At 42.7% G+C, this 26,921-nt stretch overlaps 1 protein-coding gene across 10 annotated transcripts in view; it reads right to left on the reverse strand.

Moving 5' to 3' along the window:
* arid1b (AT-rich interactive domain 1B) overlaps positions 1–26,600 on the reverse strand; it is a 59,812-nt gene extending 33,212 nt beyond the window's left edge. For 2 of the 10 annotated variants that reach the window (XM_058378608.1, XM_058378611.1), the window contains exons 1-4: positions 25,514–26,591; positions 16,613–16,849; positions 10,029–10,169; positions 4,459–4,569 (exon numbers count right to left, since the gene is read on the reverse strand). In XM_058378608.1, coding sequence (XP_058234591.1) covers positions 4,459–4,569; positions 10,029–10,169; positions 16,613–16,849; positions 25,514–26,344 — 1,320 coding nt within the window. In that variant the 5' untranslated portion in view covers positions 26,345–26,591. Of the gene's footprint in view, positions 1–4,458; positions 4,570–10,028; positions 10,170–16,612; positions 16,850–19,133; positions 19,334–25,513 lie in introns of those variants that run through there. The other 8 variants (XM_058378605.1, XM_058378615.1, XM_058378607.1 and 5 more) reach the window with 8 other exon arrangements.
* Between the last annotated feature and the right edge of the window lie 321 nt (positions 26,601–26,921).

The following is a 26,921-nucleotide window of genomic DNA, read 5'->3' on the forward strand; positions in this document are numbered from 1 at the left end:
GCCAGAAGACATCCAAGGTTGATGACATGTGAAAAGTAAACACTGTCTGTTAGATCTGATTCAAAAGGTAGGATATATTCTCACCTAAATATGCAGTGACCATCAGTGGACATTAATGTACCGAATGTAGACCTGCTGAATCGTGTAGTGTTTCATAAACTGCTGATCAACTGGGATTTTCACATCACACTGTGTTGGTGCATAAACAACAAAAAAAGTAAACATCCAGTGAGGGTCAGTTCTGTGGTCAGAAATGCCTTCCTGCTAAGAGAGGTCAAAGAGCAATGACAAACTTTTTTTGAGCAGAGAAGAAGAAGAAGGAAAAAAAAAAGTGGAATACAGTGGGAACAGGTCACCAAAACATCTTAGTAATTATCTTGATTAGTAAATTTGGCTTACATCATTAACACTCTACAAGCTTGATGAGGAAGGAAAAAAAAATATCACACAAGCCACACCTCCTTGACTGACAAGTATACAGGCCACACCTCCTTGACTGTGATCGAGAAGCACACAGGTCACGCCACTGACAAACGCATAGGCCACGCCTCCTTGACTGAGACTGACAAGCACACAGGCCACACCTCCTTTACTGGGACTGACAGGCACACAAGCAACACCTCCTTCACTGGGATGACAGGTACAGACCACACCTCCTTCACAGACATTGACAAATACACAGGCCACACCTCCTCCTTTGGGACTGATAGGTACATAGGCCATACCTCCTCCTTTGGGACTGACAAGTACACAGGCCACAACTGCTTCAGTGGAAAAACATGCACACAGGCCACACCCCTTACACTGGGAAGACAGGTACACAGGCCACACCTTCACTGGGATGAGAAGCACACAGTCCACACCTCCTTCACCACAATGACAGGCACACAGTCCACACCTCCTTCTCTGGAATGACAGGCAAACAGGCCACACCTCCTTCTCTGGAATGACAGGCAAACAGGCCACACCTCCTTCACCGGAACTATTTGTTATTCATACACGGGGAAAAAAAGCCAAGTTCCCTGATTAAAAATTCCATTAGAAGAATAATTTGATGAGACATCAAGAGAAGCTCCGTGCGCATCCGTAAGTGTCTCCATGGCAACACCACCCGCAGCATCCGGACTTCAAAGCCTCGGCTCGGACTTCAGAGGGAAGACTGTGTGTTTGGACACGCTCAAATAAACGACAAAATAACAACTAGCTTTCTTCTTACCAGCAGAATAATAAGAGCGGGCAAGCGGGAGAGACTGCTTGAGCTCAGAAAGATCACAGGGATAAATTTGATTAATAAATATTCAGCCTGCGGGCAAATCCGTGCTCTAATGAGTGATGAAAGAAGCCGTATGTAAACACTCAGTGTCAGTTATGCTTCAGGTCTGACCTGTAGTAACTTTACTGCTGACATTATGAGTCACAGGATTCTGAAATCCTGCCACACACACACACACACACACACACTTTCCATCTCACTCCTCCTACTTCTTCTTGGCAGGGTTCATTGGGCCAATAGGCCAGAGTGACACATGGAGGTTTAAAAATAGCTCAGTGGAGAGAAGCCGCTGTGTTACACCAGCACTGCCTCTGCTTCTCTTCGGGTTTCAAAATGCCCAGTGCTCAATTTCAAAACCATGGTCTTTTTTTCTGTGAGTAAATTGCTTCACGTTGCTGTTTCACAAAAAAAAAAAACAGTACCCAGGAAAAAACTACCGAAGCAGGCACGCCCATTACCAACGTTCCATCCTCACACTGCAAGCGGACAGAAGAGTGTTACTGCATCCTGCTGCACTCTAACATGCAGCTCATTCACAGTGACTTCTATACTCAATCAACAAAACCTGTGCTTAGTAACAAACAAACAAAATAAAGCATTGTTATTTAGCCATTTTCAACATATAATATTTAAAATGTTGAACCTTCTGTACGATGATATTTATATATCATTTACAGAAGGAGTTTCCAGCGTCAGCGGTTTGTAAGTGTGAGTTTCCCGCCACAGGAAAGTCTTCAACGCTTTGCGGAAACAAGCTGCTCATTAACCTCAAAAGAAAGCTTGTGAGCAACCTTTTAGAACTGCTGCAATGTAGAAATAACAGCATCCAACTTCTCACAGATGTTCCACAACAAATCTAACAAAAACAAAAAAAAAGTGTTGATCACTAAAAAATTTAACTTGTAACTGTAACGTGAAAATGATATAGTATAACAGGAATAAAATATTTTGTAATACACAGTTACTTTAAACACTAAAGAAGTCATTCTATTTAAGAGGCCACACCTCCTTCAGCAGAACAGAAAAAGAGGCCACACCTCATTCAGCAGGACAGAAAAGGAGGCCACACCTCCTTCAGCAGGACTGAAAAGGAGGCCACACCTCATTCAGTAGAACTGACACATGGGCCAAACCTCCTCAGCAAGACAGAAGAGGGGCCACATCTCCGTCAGTAGGACTGAAAAGAGGCCACACCTCTTTCAGTAGAACTGACACCGAGGCCACACCTCCTCAGCAGGACTGACACAGAGGTCACATCTCCTTCAGGAGAACTGACACAGAGGTCACATCTCCTTCAGGAGAACTGACACAGAGGTCACATCTCCTTCAGGAGAACTGACACAGAGGTCACATCTCCTTCAGGAGAACTGACACAGAGGTCACATCTCCTTCAGGAGAACTGACACAGAGGTCACATCTCCTTCAGGAGAACTGACACAGAGGTCACATCTCCTTCAGGAGAACTGACACAGAGGTCACATCTCCTTCAGGAGAACTGACACAGAGGTCACATCTCCTCCAGTAGAACTGACAGAGGCCACACCTCCTCAGCAGGACTAAAAAGAGGCCACACCTCCGTCAGTAAGACAGACACAGAGGCCACACCTCCTTTAGTAGGACAGAAAAAGACACCACACCCCCTTCAGGAGGACAGAAAAAGAGGCCACACCCCCTCCAGTATGACTCACACAGAGACCACACCTCTTTTTAAGGACTCATACCTTATTATAACCCAAAGAGGCCACGCTTCCTTTACTATGACTGAAAAAGAGGCAAACTTCCTTGCTTAGGACTGACACAGGGGCCACACCTCCTTTACTATGACTGACAGTGTAGCCATGCCTCCTTTACTGGGACTGACAGGTACAGAAGCCACACCTTCTTCACCGAGACTGACAGGTCGAGAGACCACACTTCCTTCAGTTACAGATTCAGACACCACACAGAAGACTCCTAATGTCTGCTATATGCAGAGCTTTATAAAACCAGTGAGACATAACGTACTAGAAAGCAAATCCAGGCCTGGTCTCATGAATGTAAATGTAAAATACTAGTATGCTTTGACGCATCTCATTGGCTGAGAGCGTGCGAGTTCACAGAGAGACAGGCTGAACACCCAACGAGCTGCTGACAGCTCAGCACAGAGCGAGAGCGGAGAGCCAGCAGAGGAAGTGCTGCAGTCAGAGAGGAATGCATAAACACAGCCCTTCTCTTCTCCTTCACACTGACGCCACACCAAATCGCATTTCTTCAGCACACTCCTGATCCAAACGAGCCGCGTGTCTAAGAGACGATCCCCTCCTGCCTCATCTCTGTGCAGATACCCAGAAATAATGTGTACGCATCTTTATAACTGGACACAGAATGATAAAATACAGAACGCCATAAAGAGGAGAAACTAAGCAAGGATGGAGGAAGAAACGTGGAGCGGAAGCGGGACTCAGCAGGGGGAGCCCATCCTCTTCTGGCTAGTGCTGCCACTTATTAGATGCTTTCGGTGCTACGTGATCGGATGATTGCAGGCTTTCTAGGGGCTAAACCCAAGCTTTAGAACGGCTCGAGCTGCAGTTTTTGCGAGCTCTAACGTTAAACTACATTCTGTTTACTTGCTTCCAGGCAAAATGAGAAGGGGAACACAGTACACAATGAGCAGCCCACAGGAGTGGCACTATTTTGGACACACATGAATAGATTAGATCTGACTAAAAATCAAACCAGAACTAAAATCCAAAACCACCTCTTTCTTCTCGATAAATTCCAGGGTCACACTGTTGGTTTTTTTCCTTCCATTAAAACGCAAAACTTGCTCAATCCTCTGTCATTTCTGGCACTGTACGTGACCATGGATAAACTCATTTTTGAGTAAAAACGATTTTAAAGTATATGTTTTGACAAGTAGTGGCTTTCACCGAACAAAGACCACGCATTCTCCCAAATGAAACCTTTCTTCTTTCCTTTAAATGTTAACTAGTTAAATTATTAAACTGGTGAGTTAACACTGTCCCAAAGCTCAAATCAAGGACACTTAAGAAAAGAATATTTAATCCTGTAACGTGTTGATCGTCTAAAAAGTGGAGAAACCCTTTAGATTCTTCTGTAGTTGTCTGTATTTTTAGCAAGGGTAACGTATCCAATTCAATAGCGAGCCAAAGACCTGTGTGTTAAGAACATCTGCAGGAACTCACCGGAAGGCTGGATGGCCGCTCTTGCTGGTTCAGGCCCATGTCATCATGGTTCGGCTTCCCGGGAGTCATAGCTGGCTGGGCTCTGCTGCCGTACGCCTCCTGAGGAGCATCCTGAAATAAAATAAAAAGCAGGGAGAGTTCAGTTCAGTATTGAAATAAAAAAGCTTGTCTTTGAACTTGTGTCGCGAAACCCTAAAATCTCAGCTTGGAGAAACTACAGCGGCATCGTTATCCACACTTATGTGTAACGTGACACACTCCAACGGAACTTTTTGACTGTGTGTCGTCGGCCATGTGCTTCATACTGCGGCGTACATAAACCATGTGATATCCATTCAAAAGCACAGAGAGTGGAGGAGAGAGAGAGAGAGGGTGTGTAGTGGAGGAGGAAAAATAAAACAACTGTAAGCATGCCGGAGTCTGACATTTATTTAAAAATGTATGCAGTGTGTGTGTGTGTGTGTGGGGAAGAGCACCATGATAACTGGGTCACGGCGAGATCACACCCACAGGCTGCTGTTTACACTGCAGTCATGACATTACGGCTCAGCGGGAATAGCGTCAGCCACTTTGGCGTTATTAAACATACATATTTTTTGCTCCTTCTGCATTGATGATGCAGATCTCAGATCTCTCAGAGTTATATACTACCCCTCCCACCCAGGAGCCTGGAACTGTTATTCTAAATAAATAATTCTATATACATGCGAGTTCTCATATCATGATAATTAAATCATAAGAGTCATGTTATAATCTACTCACTACCTACAAAAACATGCACATTTGACTCTTCTGCAACTACTTCCTGTGGTCAAGCTGGGGCAGCAGTAACAACAAGTGGAGATGAAACTAGTCTCGTCCTCAGACGTCATGCCCACGAATCGCTGGCTGGTGCATGTGGCACAAAATAAAGTGTAAAAACTTCAGGAATTTCTAATTCGTCATCCGTCGGGTGGATACTACAAAATTTTTGGGACAAGCGCGTCACGTTTTTAACAGTCCTCCTGGAAACAAAGCTGTGAGTAGCGTTTAAAGCTGTGAGAAGGAGCGCTTTTGGATTTTGATGTAAAGTGTGGGTGTTCTTGTATCGACGTCGGTTTTACATTTTCACGCCCCCTAAACGTAAAACTAAACAAAACGCACCGTGATTGGTTGCTTTACCCGTCAGTCACATGCCTTATTGGGCGATTCCTTAACCGATAAAAGCTGCTATGGTATTCAGACCTTCTGCCATCAGTCTGAAGCTCAGGAAACACTGAGTGCAAGAGAAGTGGCTCCATACTTTGGGTGAGATTTTGCTCAGCTGTAATAATACACGACCGAAGCTGTTTAGATTCTGGATCCCTTCGTGCTCATGGTAATAAAGTAAAAGTCCAGGACCACACAGGATGCAGAATAAAGGAGCACGTAATGGTTCACCCAATGGAAATCAGCAGCAGCTGTTAATATACTAGATATAATGGAAGGCAATCAAAGCCCATTAAGATCTAGTCTGTATATTTTTACCACTCTTTCTTTTTTTGCTTTTCACACAGCATGGTGGTTTATGGTTTTGTTTATCTTATTGTGTTCTTGGATTTGTAAGGGTTTGCGTTGCCTGGTGCACCAAAATCAATTTTTTTTTAAAAATGAGCAAAAAATTATTTTGATGCTTAAATATGGAGTTTATCCTGTTCTCATTTGCCAATCAGTATAAGCAATTAAAATCCCAAATAGAAATTTATTTTAGAAGAGTGTATTTCTTCACATGTAACTAACAAACTTTCATATTTCATCACACTGACCGATCCACCTGCATGAAACATTAACGTTCTTGGACAAACGCCGATGTTTTCATCTCCCTCACCAAGTCTGAGCTTTCGGTTTAAGTGAGTAAACATTTCAGGCATGGCTTTTTCCGACCGCTCTCTCGTCTCTCTCGCCTGTGTCGGATTTCTTCTCCGGGGTTAACGGCTTGCGCTGGAATTCTCTTCTGGAGATGACGGGGTAAAACCGTGCAGCCGTTGTGACCGCTGTTGAGTAACAGCATTCCTTCATTTCGGCTCTTTATTCCAGAAAGAAGAAAGAGAGTGCGGCTCACCCTGTTGTTTTCTCTCCGTCACGCTTTCAAAGGTTCAGCTGAAGTTCAGCTCAACTCGGCGCCAGGGCCCGGTGTTTTTTTCCCCCTGCGTTCAATCTGATCGCTCCTGACTTGAGAACGTTTAAGCAAACAGCCTGTATGGTAGGAGTGAAATCAGTCCATCTGTTTCTTCTGTTCATTAAAAAGAAAAAAGAAAAGCCCTATAGAGTGAGAAGAAACAGAAGCAACACTGCAGCTGTTCCCAGTGCCTTCAGTAGAGTATTACATTCAACTCTAATTAAAGGCCAAGCGCTGAAGGCGTGCTGCTACTGTATTCTAATTTCTGTTTTCTTCTTCGTTTATTATTTTTATTATTTGAAGCCCACAGAACGCTTGGCAAATGTTTTATGAATTCTCGCGATGCTGACGATCTTCACGATACGCAGAGAAACACGACACTTTCCTCTGATTCTGCCGGTCACACAGAGGTCAACAGATCCCGCAATGTTTATATCTGCCATATTGGCTCACATCTTTTATTACAAATTCGATCAAATTTGTAACACGGCGTTATAAGGCGAACAAACAAAACATTGACAAAGATTCTCAGATTCTTTGATATACAGAACAGCTGATCTATAAATATCTATAAAACTAATGCACTTTTTCCTCAATACGCTTCTATGTACTGACATTAAACTTGGATGTAAGGACACAGTATTAAACAAGCTTGGAGATCAACTGCAAGTTAGAAGAGCTGTTAAACCAGCAGGACATGATGCAATCTCTCACACACAATCCTACAATTTACGATATATAAAGCTGAAGGTCCTGATGGCTGTTCGCCTCCATAACTAAAGGAATGGAGCCAGAAGGTGCTTGGCCCCATGATCGCTGCATCACTAAATAAAACCGGATGTTTCCCCAAAACCAGGTTAGTTCTTACTAGGTTACTAATCCTGCTCAAGTTTTCCTTACCACCACAGCTTGCTCATTAGAGCTCAATTTAAAATGGATAATTAATATTATTTCTCTAAAGCTGCTAATGTCTTTTGTTCTAAGTGCTATATAAAGAAATAAAACCCTCAAATTGTCTTAGTACTTAAAGCGATTTTTAAATTAAAAGAAGGAGAGAGTGTGTAGACGTGCTACTGCTTCAGCTGAAATGCTAGTAGACACAAGGAATAAAAAAAATAAATAAATTCTTAATCAGAAAATTCCTTAATATGAAGACTGGTCCGGTAGCGAAGATGCTTTTTATATTAGATAATCATATTCACAAACATTCATAAACACCATCGCAGATTTAGCGGCTCGTATCTTATCTGTATGATGTCTACGGCACAGCAGCTCAAACCTAAAGGAGACAAACAAACATGTTCCTGGTGAAAGAAACCTCATTCTGTGGAAATCAGGAAAATAAAATCCATTAAACTGGGACTGCTCCAGTATGAAACCAGTCTAGAAATCTGCAATAAATTGCAGACGTTTATATGAAGACGTGTGTACACTGTTTTCCAGAGAATATGAGAGACATGTATAGTGTCTTGAGCTCAGTGATACATGTCTAAACACTCCTAGAAAGAACCTTGACCTTAAAGAGGACCTTCACAACCAGGCCATCGTATCTCTCTCTTCTCTGACTGTCCTGATCACGACGCAGCCCGAGAGCACAGAGTGAAATCACAAGGTCAGGTCAGATGCTGGATTTCTAACACACACACACACACACACACTAACAGGAAGCAGGCCCGAGCCTCCAGCCTGGCACAGAGCAGGGCATGAGTGTTCAGTAGTGAGCTACACCACAGCAAACCAGGACATGGTGTACAGCATCATCGTAGCACACATCTCCACACTCGCCCCGGTTCACATTTCTACACCGGCTGAGACGGGAATAGCTGAAAAATAATACTTCAGGAACGCAGCACAGCTCCACATATGGAGTGACATTTGTGGCTGAATTAAAAATCCAGGAATTATGAAACAAACAGAAAAATAAACATAAAAACAAAATTAGAATATTAAGCACGCTGTCTAGGAAGGGGGAAAAAAAATATATATATATAAAAACATCCCATTCAGATAATCTCCATTATAAAGAGCATTCAAGGAAATGAATTATATAATTATTTAAATATAAATTAAATAGTTCAGAGTATCTGGTAGTCACTGAGGAATAATAGATGAATTCATTTAATTCTTCTTATACTAGAGAAATTTGTCATCTTGATTTTATTAAACACCACAATTTACTTTTTATCCTTTTGTAGTGACGTTTAACTGCGGACATTATGGCTTCAGAGGGACGTTTAAACAACTGACCATTTGATGGTCAAGGGCCCAGCAGCAGCAGTTTGGTGGACCTGGGATTTGAACTCACAACCTTCCGGTCAGTAGACCAACACCTTACCTACTACGCTACCACATCCCCTGATGGAGAACATTTCAGTCTCATTCCTCAAGACTTTCTTTCCAAATCGCTGACACTGGAGACTCCTTCCAAACACTTTAAACATCACCTCAGACAAAAAACATCACCATGACAACCAATATATTTAGGCTTTGTTAAATATAATAGTATAAGAAATGTTTTTATTCCATCATCAAGCTGTTACTATAGAAATAATAACCTACAGCATTAGAATGAGGTAATTTTTTTTTAAAATGGAGGAGAAAATAAAAAATCTCAAGCCCCTCAGATTCACCATGGACAAAATGTGTGCTACCAACTAATACCAGCAGTTAACTAGCCTTTTAGTGATGACCGAAGGAAATGCATATTAATATATATTCAGAGGCAGTAATGAGGGTAAAGGTTTAGCGATGTTCCTCTGTGATCTGGAAGTGTGGGCCGGAGTGTGTGGACACAGGAGGAATATGGATGTGTTTCTCATGCACTCAAACAAATATGAGAAATGAGTATAAAGTATAAACAGAGGCTTGAGGATATGAACAGCACAAGCAGCGTGCTCTCGCTGTTATCATTCACATGCACGGCCCTGAGAGCTCCACACTCAAGGTCGGGTTTATTACTGCAGCGAGCGAGCGTGCACACACACATACGCGAGCATGCGAGTGCGCACACACACACACAGGGCAAGTGATACAGACATGGCAGGAATTAGACTGAATTTGATGAGATTTGTGTGTCTCTAGTGCGTCTCGGCTGCACATGTGCCTGTGCGTGTTGGCTGCCTCTGTCCACACGTCTCGGCTGCCTCTGTATGTGTCTGTCTGCATCTTGGCTGCCTCTGTCTGCGTCCGTCTGTGTCTTGGCTGCATCTGCGTCTCAGCTGCCCCTGTCCTCATCTGCATTCTGCGTCTCGGCTGCCCTTGTCTGCGTCTCGGCTGCCCCTGTCTGCGTCTGCCTCTCTCTGCGTCTCAGCCGCCTCTCCCTGCATCTCAGCCGTCTCTCTCTGCCCCTGTCTGTGTCTGCGTCTCGACTGCCCCTGTCTGCGTCTCGTCCGCCCGTCATCACGTCTCGAGTGTGCTGCAGAAAAGCTCTTACCTGCTGCGGTGGAGCTCGTGGCTGCATGTAGTGAGGCTGAGAGGGAGCTGCAGGCTGCTGATGAGGAGGGCTGAAGTACGGAGGCTGACCCTGCTGGCAGTATCCCCCCATGCCCTGCTGTCCATACTGCGCCGGGACCTGCTGGAGGTGAAATACACCACATCAACCACACCGAGACCCACCAAATCATGAGGAAAAGATAAAGATGACACGGCTTATGCAGTCACTGTGCTGAGAGACTTCCTGTCTACCAGTCGACTTCCACCAGCTTAGTCCTGTAATCAATTCCTAATAACGCTATCCAGTGAAAGAAAAGTACTTAAAAAAGGCATGTTATTTAAGTCATTTTTCTAATTAATAAATTAAAAAAGGGGGAAATAAATAAAGGGGGCGGGGCGGTAGGGGTTTGGAAATGCAATACTTGCACAAAAACAAACTCATTACACACGTGTCCTGACACATGTGCAAGTCAGTTTACAGAAGCGTTGTCATGGTAACCCTGCTTCTCCTTGACCACAGGCATCTCAAATTTACCAATTTTTTTTTTTTATTATAAAAATAAAACTTATAAGCTCCTTCATACCAAATCTACATAACCCTTAAATCCACGCTCGGGTCACATCCTAGCCTACTCCTTTAGTATTTATTTAGCGCTGCCTCTATTGTCTCCGGGCTTCAGTGATTAATCATTTCTACACACACTTGAAAAGGGTGAAACGGTTCACCTGTTTTCTCCACCTGCTATTTTCTCCCTGGTTTGGTCGTTAGTCAGCTCTCTACTTTTCTCTACTGAAGAGAAACACGTGTTTCCTGTGAGACGCGCAAGCCGACCGACCGCATGTTCTCTAGGTGTGTGATGGAGAAAGACCTTGCGGTGTTCTTGTACATACCACGATCTGCTAATCTCGCAGTGAGATAAAGTAATCTCGAGTCATCGTCAGGGGTTTTTACTCCGCCATCTCCAGCCCCTGTTCCATCACATGGGATCTCCATCTTCTCCCATCACAATAATTCCTGACCAGGGAGTTTTACGGGCAACGTTTCCCAACATGTCACTTCCTACATGGTGACGTTTTTTCCGGTTTGTTTAATTATGTGCAGTGCAATTACTGGGACTATTAAATATAATAATGTTTAATGTTGATGTGTGCTTAGTGAAGATTGCTTGTCTGTGGAAAATTGAAATAAACTTGCTTTGCTTTTTCTGGTCGAGAATGAAAAACCCCAGGGTTTGCTGAGCGCTTGTGAAAACACTACACTACTTGCTGTTTCTTTTCAGAAGACCGAGAGCTTTTGAGTGATGGAATTTCGTCTGGGTGAGAGATTGAGAGCAGAAAAGAGGTGTTTGTTTGGGAATGTTACTCTCTCATCACTTAATCAGGGGCTGAAACACTTGAGGGTTAGACTCCAAAAAGCAAAAATCAGCACTGATCGAGGCACACCGTCCCTGCCTCAGCGTGAAGGCTCATGAGGAGCAGGGAGAGAGTGTGTGTGTGGTGATATCGTAATCGTGTGAGCTCCAAATCACCGCAGGCCGTCTCAACCATGGGTTACGCAAGAGGTTTACAGGGGAACAGCTGGTACTGGCACGGCCTCTTTGCCTCATCTGGAGTCATTTGCATTCATCATTCAGGCCAAGTAGAAAACAGAGATGAGTCAGTATGACGAGTGTGTACCCCATTTCCCTCTGCTAATGAATGCAGCCATGTGTCAGCACCTTTTAGAAAGCATTCCTGCATACACACACACGTTAAACAAAGATTTAAAGATTTATGACCTGAACATTTTGTGCCTTTTCAGAGATATTACCTCACATGGGAACTTCAACATACTGAACGTGGCAACAACAAAACGATTAGCGAAGCAAAGCAGTGCATAAGACAGCAAATAATCAAGTCTCACCCTGACTGAGCCACGCAAACACACAGAGAAAGCATCATGGGATTTGAAAGGGGGCGTGGAAAAAACTCTTACAAACCACAGACACTGGAGACTCCTTCCATGAACGTTAACCGCCAAAACATCACCATACTTTTCTTTGTCCAAATACGGTTACGTAGCGTATCCATCGTATAAGTTGTTAGTTACGAGCTAGGAGCTAATTACTATAAGGTTTTTCACATTAAACGTTTATTACCAAAAGAAAACAACAGCTGGCCTTGAAATAAAAAAGGGGGTTTACGTCTGTTCTTTTCTCAGTACAGGGAAACGGTTCAAAGCTGTGGTCCGAATTAATCACACAAATAAACAGTACAGATGTAGTGGATAGAAGCGAGAGAGAGAAACGAGAGAGAGAGAGAGAAAGAGAGAGAGGGGCAGAGGGGGGGGGCAGAGAGAGAGAGAAAGGCAGAGAGAGAGAAAGTGAGAAAGAAAGACAGGCAGAAAGAGAAAGAGAGACAGAAAGAGAGGCAAGAGAGACAGACAGAGAGAGGCAGAGAGAAAAAGTGAGAAAAAGACAGGCAGAAAGAAAGAGAGACAGAAAGAGAGGCAAGAGAGACAGACAGAGAGAGGCAGAGAGAAAAAGTGAGAAAAAGACAGGCAGAAAGAGAAAGAGAGACAGAAAGAGAGGCAAGAGAGACAGACAGAGACAGAGACAGACAAAAAGACAAAGAGAGACAGAGAGAGAGAGAGAAAGTGAGACAGAAAGAGAGAAGAGAGGCAGACAGAGAGAGAGACAAAAAGACAGGTAGACAGAGAGAGGGGGGGGGAGAGAGAGAGAGGAGGGGGAGAGAGAGGGAGAGAGAGAGAGGGAGGGAGGGAGGGAGGGAGGGAGAGGGAGAGGGGGAGGGAGAGGGAGGGAGGGAGGGGGAGAGAGAGAGGGAGAGAGAGAGAGAGAGAGGAAAGGATGGAGAGAGAGGGTGGGAGGGAGAGAGAGAGAGAATTACGCGAGAGCACATGTAGTCCAGTTCACTCAGTACTTCGCTTCAAAACAGAAATGTGATCAAAGGTCAGATGAAGTTATTGAGCAGTAGTATGCAGGATGAGTACACTGAGCAGGTCAGCCTCCTGCTGCTCACTGACACACACACACACACACACACACACACACACACACACACACACACCAGTATGCTTCACTTAAAGGAAGCTCAGCACACTGGAGGCTTCAGATTAAAGCTCTTTCTCCAATTACAGCAGAGGATCAGGAGCATCTATGATACAGGTTCTGCAAGCATTAAATCTGATATACACCTGCTGTGTGTGTGTGTGTGTGTGTGTGTGAGAGAGAGAGAGAGTGTATCACGGACAGGAACTGACACGCTGAGTGGGGGGGAAAAAAAAAACCTTTCTTACTTTAAACTCTCCTACAAGGGAAGTCTTACCCTCTATCAATAAATGTTCAAGATACAAATCCACACATCATGCAGCATTAATAAACAAATCAATAACAATGAAGAGTTTAGGATGAGGGAAGATCTCGAATAGGTATCTAAACAAAAGCATGCATATAAATGATTTCCAGTGCTCTCCTGAAGGGTTTGGAGTACTGCTGTAGAGACACATCCGTGTTTAATCTGAGCTACGCTGACTGCGCTCAGGACGCAAAGCCTCAGATTCTTCCCTCCGGAAAAAAGAAAAAAAAAAGCATTCGTAATGCCTTACAGAAGCTGAATCAGCTGGCGCTTTGACACATGGACTGTTTGCGGAGAAAAGTGACGCTTGCAGTTCGTTTGGTTTGGTTTCACGTTGAGTATAATTAAACCAGACAGCACAGAAATGCTAAAGATATGATCAGTGATGTCTCTGCCACCAGCATGTCTAGTCCTTACTGTGACTAAACTGTAATACTCTGAATATACACCGATCAGGCATAATGTTATGACCTAATATTGTGTTGGTCCCCCTTTTGCTACCAAAACATCCCTGACCACATCAAGGCATGGCTGTGGTATCTGGCACCAAGATGTTAGCAGCAGATCCTTTAAGGGCCACACCTTGCAACTTAGAGGACATAAAGGATGCTTTTGATAGAGACTGACCACTGCAGACCGGGAACACCCCACAAGAGCTGCAGTTTTGGAGATCCAGTGGTCTAGCTATCACAATTTGTCCGTTCATAAAACTCGGTCAAATCCTTACGCTTGCCCATTTTTCCTGCTTCTAACATCAACTTTGAGGACAAAATGTTCACTTGCTGCCTAATATATCCCACCCACTAACAGGTGCCATGATGAGGAGATCATCAGTCTTATTCACTTCACCGGTCAGTGCTCATAATATTATGCCTGATCACTGTATCTCTCAAACAGGAAGCAAGCTCTGATCAAATCCAATACTGCATTATTGCATGGTTCGAATTCTAATACATAAATTCATTCGACAACACGTTCTTAAGATGTTGAGACTTACAGACAGATGCACACCTAAAAAGAAAAAAAATGTCTGAATACCCAAAACACACAGCGTTCTCTTCCACACTGTCCTGTGGCTCACTTGGTGTATTTCTTACAACTGAGTTGATTCATTTTCTCACTGGAATTAAACCACGCGAGAGTTGGCAGTGGATCGAGACCACCTCGCCTTCAGACGGGTTCTTCTGGTCCACACCCAAGTCAGAGCACGGTGTTATCACCTGCCTACAGGAGCGCACAGAAAGGGAAAACACACCGGGGTTCGATTCACAGACTAAACACTGGGGTCAGTGAAAGAACTAGCTTTGGATCAAAGCTTAATAATTAGAGATTAGCTCAGCAATCGAGGGTAAAGACAGACTGCTTTGTCTTCTTGAAGTAGTGTATTCAGTACTGTTTCGGAGCTGGTGTGTGTGGAACCTGCACACGTGTGAATGACAGCATGGTTCCACTGGAATCTGACTGGCCAATTTCAGGGGAGCATGTGGAGAGCTCTGCCCTGTGGTCATCTAATCCTGCAGTAGATAAAAGTCGTTATTGTCTTCTCAGACCGGTGAGAGTAAAAATACCGGCATGGCAGACACGATGCCCTCCCTGAGGTTAAAGATTACACGAACCCTCCAGCCTCCGATGATCTAATTATGCGTTGGCCATCGAGTAATGATGAGCGTTTCGGGCAGCGTGATTTTTTCCATTCCTTCACGCCGTGGGCTGAGAATGTTTTGTGCTGATTTCGATCTTTCGGCCATGACCAGGGGTGATCACGCTTGGAAACTCGATGTGAGAGTCACCTGGCAGGCAGGCAGGCTTTCACCTAATCTCATCAGAGAGCAGCTGTAAGAAGGCCACAAGCCGATGTAATGTAGAGCAGAACAGATTCGAAACACAAGTTACAATGTACACAGATAAAGTAGTACAGCTTCTTTTTCCCTAGATTTTTGATAATCAGATGCATTTACATTGAGTGTATAGAATCATACTAGATGGCTCAGATGTGCAGTAACAAGTAATGTTCAAAAATTCTGATAAGAATCACGATTATTATTACTTATAACAATCTTCCGGGACTGTCCGGTCCTATTCATATTTGTGCTATGGTTAAATAAAGAACAAGGCACATGACGATAATCAGTGATGGTGTGATGCAGTCTGATGCACAATATTAATTACCTTCCCTGATGAGGATTCTTTTCTAATAACCTGCCATTTTTTTACTTATTAAAGAATATCACATTATATGTTAACAAAGAGGAAATTAAGCAGTTCCCTGATGGTCCAGAGGCAGGATGCCACTCTCACCGCCATGGCCTGGGTTCATCTGCGGAACCAACCCAGCCACTAAGGGGTTAACTCTCAGTGCCAGTCCAGATAATAAGCAGGATGATTCACTGCGGCGACCCCAAACAGGAAGCAGCCGAAGGACAACGACAACATAGTGGGAAGTAAGCAAAAAAAGTTTGTTCCTGGTAGTTATTATGTTGTAGCTATAAACAAACATCCCTTCACCTGCCTCTCTTTTTTTCTCTTGACACTAAAACGTCAAAAGCACTTTTTCATAGAAACCAAAAGCCCTCTCTCCCCAAGACTTGACTTTATCAGAAAACGTACAAAGTCACAGCTTTAACTCTGTTACAAAGAGCTGATGCTGGATGTTCCTCCCAAAAATGTTAATAAAAAAATCTCCTCACACATCGAAAACCTACAAATCCATTAATGTGGCATGTGGTTCAGCATGCAAGCCAATTCTAAAGAAACTGTATTGATAAATTGATTAAATAATATAAACTGTGCATATAAACCAGCCTGAGCTGCTGTTACAGAAAAATCTTAAATCAATACATCCTAACCAATCAGATATCATTCCACAATGCTGCTTTATAACCATCATTAATATAAAATTTCATCTTTAACAAAACCACTACTATAACAAACAACCACAGCTCTTCTAAATGCTACCTGGTATATAGGACAGAAATACAGCCGTTCTTATGGTCTCAGATTTGTGAATAGTTTATCTGTGTACTTTATATACTACTTCACATATAACCAGGCGGTTTTTCCTTCATCTTGCTCAGCCTTTCACATGCGCTCTGTTAATGAACGCACATGTTTAACCCCCAGCACCTTCGACCACACCAACAGGTTCATCCTGTTTCAGTCTTATACAGGTGTATAATCCTTACGCTTAAGCAATAACGGAAAAACGAGTTTTACGCTGGGAATTGCCCGTACCTGTTGATGATGGTACTGCAGGGCTCCCATGCCGACTTGGCCACGCCCCTGCATTCCCATCGGATATCGGTGTGGAGCGGGAGCTCCGTATGGCTGGCCGGAGTAGGCTCCACCTGGCTGCTGCTGCTGCTGCTGCTGTTGTTGTTGTTGTTGTTGTTGTGGCTGTTGAGAATAAGGGCTGTTTGTCATGCTGTAAAGCTGAGAGCGCTTCATGGCCATGGCGTCCATAGGTGTCACCTGTGGAGAGAGTTATAGTGGTTAGTGTCATGTTCATACATAGCGGAGCCTATCTGATATTGAGATTCGAATTTCCGAATCTTGCTGAAAAAGCACTGAAGACTATTTAAAGCTCAACAAAGTGACCTCTTTAAATGGTGTGTTTCTATTTAAAAAAAAAAAAAATTAATTGGTGAATTCGACGATCACAGCTCAAACCCTGTTTAACTAAAATGTCTAGTGTTTTATTTACCACATAAAATGACAACGAATGGCTAAAATGATAAATTAGCTACTTGTAATTAATGCTTAACATTTTTAAAAAATGATAGATAGATAGATAGATAGATAGATAGATAGATAGATAGATAGATAGATAGATACTTGTAAACACAATCAAACAAAGCATTAGATACTGACAAAGCAAACAGCAAAAATGCTAGCATTTTGTGAGCTAGCTGAAGTGACACCATATTGTTTAATGTGCTAACATATCTAAAAACACAGGCTACCCAATGGCTGAGGAGACTCTAGCTCTAGATTTAGAAGTTGTGAAGATAAAACTGACAGGAGGAACAACGTTTACCTCAGATACGTTGTTAAATTACTAAGAAAAGACTTACGGGTAAAATAATAAGACTTAGTCTAAACCAAACCTGTATGTACCTAGCCATAATGAGAAGAACGTCATTGCACAACAAAGGTTTCATTTTTACTTCATGTAAAAATACAGAGAACACAAAAGACTATTTAAATGTAGAATTTGACAGGAAGATAGCATTTTCTGAGCTAGCTAACAAACATCAAAGCAGATAGATGGTGTGATGATAGATGATTTTTTTATATAAAAATAAACTTAAGCTAACTTCGTCAAGCTCAAGCTTCACAGCTGTAAAGCTTCATATATGGGTACAAAACTGTCAGGGATATCAATATTTACCTCAGAAATGCTGGTAAATTACCCAGAAAAGACTCTTTATAGCTAGCATTGATTAGCAACCTAATTTCCGTGTGTTTTTGAGTCTACAAACTTCTGAAATCATGAAAAACGGGAATGAGCAATTCATGTCAATCTGTCTCAAACATAAGGAACAATATGGGAAATAAAAAAACTGGAGGTACTGCTATAGAAAAATCAATACCCACAAAGCAAAGCAACCGAAGTGTTTTAGCCGCTTTATCACTTAGCATTTTGTGAACACTTACGATTTTTTATTCAGTAATGTCCAACACATCACGCTTTTTTAATTTACACAATGAATTAAGACTCGTCTTCTCAATTTCATCACAACACACAGAGCCATCAAATCACCAGCCTCCATTTTTCTCTGTCCTTGAGGTTAATACAAGTTACCAGAGGCTGGAAAAAGAAAATGTTCTTCTTCCTGAAGACCTTTTTGTGTCAGAAACCGCTGAACAAAGCACTGACACTGGAGACTCCTTCCAAAAAACGCTAAACATCTCTTCACCTTATCAGCTATCAGATTTTTTTTGTTAAATAATCTTGTTAATCATGTTTATTATCAGGCTTAGTTAAATCATTTAGATCATGTCTGCTATACGAGCCATCGTGAATTAGCAATTAAAAATGTTAATATATTCAAACCAGCGTAATCGATTTGAATTAGCGCTGTAATTAGTCCTAAAGCCGCCGTTATAGAAAATCAATCGACATCTTCTGAAAGATCAGATTCCAGGATTCAGCGCCGCCGTGGTATAACTGGGGTGAGAGTATCTTTAATATCTTGCTAGAAGAGCGGTGTAATAAACACGCGCAAACGCACAGGCCGTCATCACTCCTGACCTCGTTGGGCTGAAGACAACACTCAAAAGCTGGCAAGTGCAGAAATTCAGGGCAGTGTGCCATACGCTGATGGGGAGAGTCAGGCTCGTTCTCCAGTGAGATGGATTCGCCAAAAAAAGAGCAAAAGCCATCCAAGCTAATCTTCTCACATCGCGGCCAAATTCGGGGCAATTTGGAGCAGCACTTACAGAAAATGTGTGCAATTGAGAATGCCTGTGAAGGCACTTTAAACTAGCAGTTTGAGTGTCAGCAACCAACGTCCTGGCACACTGCAATTTTCACTTGCTCCCTTCCCCATTCCTTCTCCAAATCTCTCTCTCTCTCTCTCTCTCTCTCTCTCTCTCTCTCACAGACACACACATTGGAAAAAAATCAAATCTCTGAAGCAAAATCAACTTGTAGCATCAAAGAAACCCCTCTGCAGAGACCAAGCAGAATTAAACGTACATGGATAATAAACCTTCACATCAGACATTTGGCTGGATGATACATTAAACATACCTCTTTGCAATACATCAAAATGTTCCTATATATCTATATGTATACACAGGGGTGGTTAGGGGCGGTGGTTAAGGCTCTGGGTCGTTGACCGGAAGATCAGGGGTCCAAGCCCCAACACTGCCAAATTGCCACTGTTGGGCCCTTCAGCAAGGCCCTTAACCCTCTCTCTGCTCCCTCTCTCTGCTCCAGGGGTGCTGTATCATGGCTGACCCTGCGCTCTGACCCCAACCTCCAAGGATGGGATATGCAAAGAAAGAATTTCACTGTGCTGTAACGTATATATATGACAAATAAAGGCTATTTCAGTTGCAATATGTAGTTTGCCGAAATGTACTAGAAACATATATAAGAAGCATGAGACTGAATAAACTACTGACATTTTAGAACTACTTAAACAGAAAGAGATGACATGACAAATAAAATTGTCTCAAATCATGAAGCCATAATCAATGTTAACTCTAAACACACATCTCTAAGCCTGTATCAGAAAAAAATTCTTACTCATAGCACATCTTTCGCAGTATCTAGTGTACAAGACATTTATTTATCTACAACTCCTCTAACATTTCTACAAGTTAGATCTATCACTAATTTCAGTAAATTACAAAATTTAACCAAACATAAAAGTTCTAGATATTTACAAATACGACTTGTATATTAACACAACCCTGATATATAATAAATACACCGATCAGGCATAACATTATGAGCACTGAGAGGTGAAGTGAATAAGACTGATGATCTCCTCATCATGGCACCTGTTAGTGGGTGGGATATATTAGGCAGCAAGTGAACATTGTGTCCTCAAAGCAGGTTAGAAGCAGGAAAAATGGACAAGTGTAAGGATTTGAGCGAGTTTGACAAAGGCCAAATTGTGATGGCTAGACCACTGGATCAGAGCATCTCCAAAACTGTAGCACTTGTGGGGTGTTCCCGGTCTGCAGTGGTCAGTATCTATCAAAAGTATCCTTTAAGACTTGTAAGTTGGCAGTGGGGCCCTTGGAGGATCTGCTAGTGGAGTCAGGGTTGTTTTGGCAGCAAAAGGGGGACCAACACAATATTGGGCAGGTGGTCATAATGTTATACCTGATCAGTGTATATGTAAATCACTGGTTCTACTGCTTCAGGCGTTCAGAAAGATGGCACAGTGTGAAGAATTCAGAGGTATAAATATGATAAAACAGGCTTTGTAATCAGTGTGGAACTTAATAATGAGCCAATAAAGCTTGATGTGTTAGCGTGCTCTGATTTGAAGGGCACCATTGTGACGGAACTGAAGTGGTTTTAAAGAGTCATCAGGGTTGAGTCAGACCAGGTTGGAAGTATTTGTGGGCAGTGTTTATGATCTTGATATTTAAAAGTGTCCACATGGCCATCTTCTTAAGTTTGTTACTGATATTGATCCCAATCTACACTATATTGCCAAAAGTTTTGGGACACCCCTCCAAATCATTGAATTCAGGTGTTGTTTTTCGGGGGTTGGGCTTGGCCCCTTAGTTCCAGTAAAAGGAACTCTTATGCTTCAGCATACTAAGACATTGTGGACAGTTTCATGCTCCCAGCTTTGTGGGAACAGTTTGGGGATGACCCCTTCCTGTTCCAACATGACTGCACACCAGTGCACAAAGCAAGGTCCATAAAGACATGGATGAGTGAGTTTGGTGTGGAGGAACTTGACTGACCTGCACAGAGTCCTGACCTCAACCCCACAGAACACCTTTGAGATGAATTAGAGCGGAGACTGCGAGCCAGTCCTTCTCGTCCAACATCAGTGCCTGACCTCACAAATACGCTTCTAGAGGAATGGTCAAAAATTCCCATAAACACACTCCTAAACCTTGTGGGAAGCCTTCCAAGAAGAGCTGAAGCTGTTATAGCTGTAAAGGGTGGGCCAACGCCATATTAAAAAGTCACGTGCCTGTAAAGGCAGATGTCCCAATACTTTTGGCAACATATATTTTTTCCAAAAGATCTCCATGACTCCGATGAACTGATGCTCAGAACACAATTGTGCTCATATTATAAACCCTGATTAAAGGTCAAGGTGTTAACTACACAGTGCAGGGTCTCATCACACCAAGCCCAACTCATTACAGACTTCATTATTAGCTGGTCAGATGGAGCAGTTGTTTTGGCGGTAGGGAAAATGTTGAATGGGGTCGTCAGGACTCGAGTTAAGAACCCCTGGGTTAGGCAATTGCTGTAAAATATTAACAGGAAAAAAAAAAAAAAAAACTACTTGCACTAATGACACTAAATGAAAAAGGTACAAAAAAAAGGGTGAGAACGCATTTACGAGAGAGAGGCTATTAAACTGATTAATCCCTGCTGAGAAAAAAGAAGAGTTACCTCACTGCTCATTTACTGAACTAATTATGGAAGGGTTATGAAGAACACGTTTGCGAACTGAGAGAATCCTTCTGTGATTACTCAAATGAAAAATACGAATTAAATCCCAGCTCCTAAATGTTAAGTGTTTAATATTGTTTGTGGAGAAAACATAGCTAATTGCACTGTCTCAAATCGTACTCTTTTACTCTCACACACACACACACACTCATTCACTCACACACACTCATTCACTCACACACTCAACTCGCTATAATATAAATCCTGCACTTATAAAAACTATTTCAAAGCTAATAATAATAATAATGCGAAGAATTAAACAGTGTATTGAACTACTAATGCCAAAAACACATCCTATCTTTTATCCTGTACTTTAGCGTACAAACATCATAGGTTTCTTCTTGTCCTGTGTGTTGATCTGTTACTTTCTTGCCTTTTACCCTGGATAACTTCAAACTACAAGTGCAAAGCCGTATCATGGTGCACGGTTTCACTTCCATCAACCTGAACGTTGTCAGAAAGCTTACATACGTAGATAAACACGGCCAATGTGATTTTATTTCTAGTGTTTTTGGAATATGACACTAATTTATGGATTGGGGAGCCACAGAATAAGCTCAGTCTCCAGTGTCTTGGTGTCGGAGAGTGTGGATTAGATCACACTAGCCAACACAGGCACACATTACCGAGCTCGAACCAGGTCCTCAGATATACTGCAGTGAGCTGTAGTGATTTCTAATCACACGCTCTCTAATTCCAGAAAAATTTTATTTAAGGAAGAAATTGCAAGACACTACTTTATTTATGTTTACAGCAAAAAGGTCTCATTAGTTTACGAACTCATTTGAATTTGTATTAATACAATGAATTTCTGTATATTATTTATATTAACCGTTGCACTTGGGCATTAATGGCTGTTAAACATTTCAACATGCGCAGACAAAATGAATGAAAGACAGTCAGGGTGCTAAACGGAAAGGAATCGTTAAATGACAACACATTTCTAGCTATGACATTTCTAGTTATGGAATCTCCACTAAACAACTTAGTTCCTGTTGCCACTTATGCTTAAGCAGCTATAAATACTCCGTTATGTTTAATGACCATCTGCTGTCTAAGTTAATAAAAGTAAAACGGTAACCAAAAAATTCTCCTGTGTCAGAAAACCTAAAGGAGCAGCCTTACCTCTGATTACTGTTAAGCGCTGGCACTGGAGTCTCCTTCCAAAGATATTACACAAATTAAGGTGGCATGTCTGCCATACAAATCAGTGTATAAAGGTAAGTTCACACTAGTGAGCGTCAAAGCATTATATGAGCCACTCATTTTCTATGACACAGAGCCACGACAGAGTGACATGTGAGTGGTGATTTCCTTACCTTTATTAAAAATTAGGTATTAAATTATGATTAAACAACAAACACTAACATCTAGCGTATATGATTCCGCTGACCAATCAGATGGCACCTGTAGAGCACAATTCTCTCTGATGCCGTGCCCTCGACTTTAGTTCCTATCTTCCATGAGTTCCTGTCTACTGCCTGAATAAACGTTATATCTTGTAACATCCTCTCAAGTGTTTTTTTCTCCATCGTTTTTCATGTTATTCAAATATTACACTTCAATGTCATGTGCCGTAGGCTACGTTTTAGCCAGGACTCTTTCCTATCGGAGCTGGATAAACGGAACACACCCACGGGCAACAAAAGTGTCGCTCGCTCCACGCCCACAAACATACAGTCGTCCCGAGCGACTCGTACAGGAAGTTATCACTATATAAATGATCTCATCTCATTTTGTATCCCTGGTGGAAATACTCGAACTATGATACCTTTAGCATTTCAGACAGGAAACAATATGAATATTTTAACCAGAGGCCAGATTTACATATTCTGCTGAAAACCCCTACACTACGCAGTAATTAACCAGAACGTTGTGGTTTTAATGATGCTTAGAAATGTACCTTCTTCATTCCCTGACCATAGACTCATCATCAACCCAACTTGCACTGAACCAGACATTTCATTCTACAGACTGATTAGAGTGAGATTTTGTTATTTCATACAGCTTAAATTCACTCGTGCTCAAGTTCTCTGAGGACTAAGACTCACAAATTCCTGGTGCGGTGTGTGAACACACACTGCCCGGTGCATTGGCACCTCCTTCAGTCAGCTTGAGGCTGGACAGAGGGAATAATCAGGGCACAGAGCAGATACGCTCCATACATTTCCTGCTGTGAGCGCTGGCAATAACACACACACACACACACACACAAGAGCACATGGCTAATCTGCATGTGTGAAGGTCACGGCTACTGATCCTCGCCGAAAAGGGCCAGGAGAAACACACAGCTGTGGACGTGGTAACTGAAGGAGATGGAGGTTAAGTGGTTAAAGCTTCCACAGAAGGTTCTGACTTCAAATCCCACGGCTGCCAAAGAGCTCAGGTTCACACTGGACCAAAAAAGAAAAAAGAACACACAACAACAACACACACTGCTTCGAATAAGACAAGCAAATCTGACAAGCTTAATCTACCAGATTTTTGAGGGTACAGAAAATTTTATGACATTTATTTCAAATAAAGGATAGAAATAAAGGCTTTGTATCCGAGACACATCACTCAAGGTCCGAATCGAATCATATATACAGCTGAAACATTCAAAACCTGGTACAGAAATTGGTGAAGAAAGCTGCTGAATGGAAGATAAAAGGAAAAGAGGAACTCGATTAGTTATCAGTCACTGTCATGAACATTTATACTGAAAGGTTATGAAGACTAAACTTCCCTAAACTCAGTTTTTCATACACGAGTCAATCACCTGTGGTTGTGTGAGATATATATAACGGTTGAGAATTTGTATAAATATAAAAATATATATATTTTTTAATTTTCCACATATCTTAACAAGCCAAATTCTGACTCATTATTTCAGTTCTTTACTCAGTACTTTATTTCAATGTCAAGTCTTTAATATATTTAACACCATGTTATGAGTGTAACTTTTTTAGTTGCTTATTAAACGAAATATATCGAAATGGATTAGCTCACTTTAGCTTAGCTACACATCTTTCGACTAGCAATCACTGCTAGGTTTATTTTAGCTTTAGCTTACATTTTAGCATTAGCCCTTTGCGCACAGGTTACAATAAAGCTAGTTAGCTGTCATTTAAACCCGACTTAGAAACAAAAGATAAATGAATAGTTTAACGACAGAGTGGTGGGAAAATATATATATATTTAAAAAGCGAATTAAATATCTAATTTTACAAGACTCGCGGCAATTTACTAGACAAAATTACACATCTTGAGACTCGTTAAAGAAACACGGCTGTCAGTTAGACTAACCTAGCTAGCATTACCGTGCTAGAATTTTCCACCATTAGCAAGTGTTTATTATTATTATTATTATTATTATTGTTATTATTATTCGCCGTCCACGGTTTAACAATATAATCATTTAAGAATATGCTTAATATATTTAACTCGAGAAAATAAAAGTTGGACATTACGCATAAACACAAACAGTAACGTGAAGCTATAAACCCACTGGTTAATTTTAGAGAGAATGAATGACGTTTCGCTGCTATCAATGCTAGCTAGCGCTAGCTTCGGTGGCTAGCCTTGGGTTGCTCAACACAGGCGAAATCGCGCTAACAAAATGCTAACTAGCCTTTTACCAGGCGCTTGGCTAAGTCACCTTGGGGAGAAAGTTGTTGTCATGTTATTTCTGTCAGCTAATCGACAGACCCGGGCTAGTTAACAAGCACGAAAATGGTGGGAAAAGTAAAAAATAAAACAAATCGCCTTTTCTTTCACAGAAGCTGAACTTTAGTGTGTTCGCCCTTGCTTTTTAGACCATCGACAAAAAATAGGCTAATGCTAGCAGTTAGCATTTCATTCCGGTTAGTTGGCTAGCTAGCTAGCTAGCGATCAGGCCAACAGTCAGGATGGGTAGCAGCAACGCTACTGATTAATGTTACGTTGTAAAGCACCATGCAAACAGTTAGTAAAATAAAAAATAATTCAACCTGGGATCTGGCGTTTCCTTGGCCGTTATTCCCAGGGCTCATGGCCGGGTGGTTTCTTTGTTGTGTCCCCCAGCCGTGGCTTGCGGAGCCGTACGGGGAGCTCATGTCTTTGCCGAGCCCCATGCTCGCCTGCTGCTGAGCCGAGGGATTATTATTGTAATCTTGATAGCCGCTTCCATAACCGCGCATCATCGGGCTCGGAGAGGTCAGAAGCTGATTTAAAGTCGGCGTGGAACCCGATGGGTGCTGCTGCTGCTGCTGCTGCTGCTTATTCTGCCCGGGCGGAAACCTCTGAAACCCGCCGACGTTTGTAGCAGGAGACGGGGCAGAAGGAGAAGCCATAGCAGCTTTACCGTGAGCAGCAGCAGCAGCAGCGGCGGCGGCGGCAGCAGCAGCAGCGGCGGCGGCGGCTGTAGCTGAGTTGCTGCCTGGGCCCATGGCGTTTCCTTGCCGCGATGGGCTCATCATCCCATATCCAGCCCCACCGTAACCGGATCGGTAGTTCGGATAGTGGTTGTACGGATTATTGTGATACTCTTCGTGCGAGTTTTGCATTTGATCCATGTTGTTCCGTGCCGAATGCGTTACAGCACCAAGGCTTTGTTGTCCGCCATGTTGATCAAAGCAAGGCCCTCCTCTTCTTCCATCCCCATAATAATGATTAAACTCAAAACCTGAGCCGTTCCCACTTCGAGACGACTCGCTGCCGTCGTCGTGGTTGTTGCTGCTGTTGTTGTTGCTGCTGCTGCTGCTGCCGCTGTTGTTGTTGTTGTTGTTGTCGTTGTCGTTACTCGTCGGTCCGATTTTAGACGAGTCGTACCTGCTGCCCATCCGATCCGCCACCGTGTTAGACGAACGACGATTCCTCCCTGTCACTTTTATTCAAGAATTTCCCCACGGAGCTCGGTCTGCTCACCCCGAAATTTCCTCCGCGCCGGGGTTCCCGAGGTCTCCATGCGCAGAGCGGTGGTTGTTGTTGGTGTTGTTTTGGATCTCTCCGTGATGCTGCTGTTGGGTTTGACTCAAGCCTTGCTGCTGTGGAGGTGTGTGATGATGGTGAAGATGGTGGTGGTGGTGGTGGTGAGGGAAAGGAGGGGGATCTTCGCGTCTTTCAACATTTTTCACTTTAGGATTCACGACCAGACCTTGTTTTCCTTGCTTAGGAGTCATACACTCGGATGTGATGATGAAGATTCAGTAGAAGTCCTGCTTTATGAGAAAATGGCTACAGCGACAGAGGGTTATGTATGTGCTGGTCCCTCTACATGATTTCACATCCTCAAACTCCAGTTGTAGCCCACAGTCTGAATTCTGGGGTTCCTCCTGCGTCTGCTGATTTGGGTTTTGACTAACGCAGTTATTTAAATCCCAGGGTTGTCAAAGATCCACTGCCCTTAACGGTGTCGAA

The sequence above is a fragment of the Hemibagrus wyckioides genome, linkage group LG25 (assembly GCF_019097595.1).
Source record: "Hemibagrus wyckioides isolate EC202008001 linkage group LG25, SWU_Hwy_1.0, whole genome shotgun sequence".
In the NCBI taxonomy this organism is placed as follows: Eukaryota; Metazoa; Chordata; class Actinopteri; order Siluriformes; family Bagridae; genus Hemibagrus; species Hemibagrus wyckioides.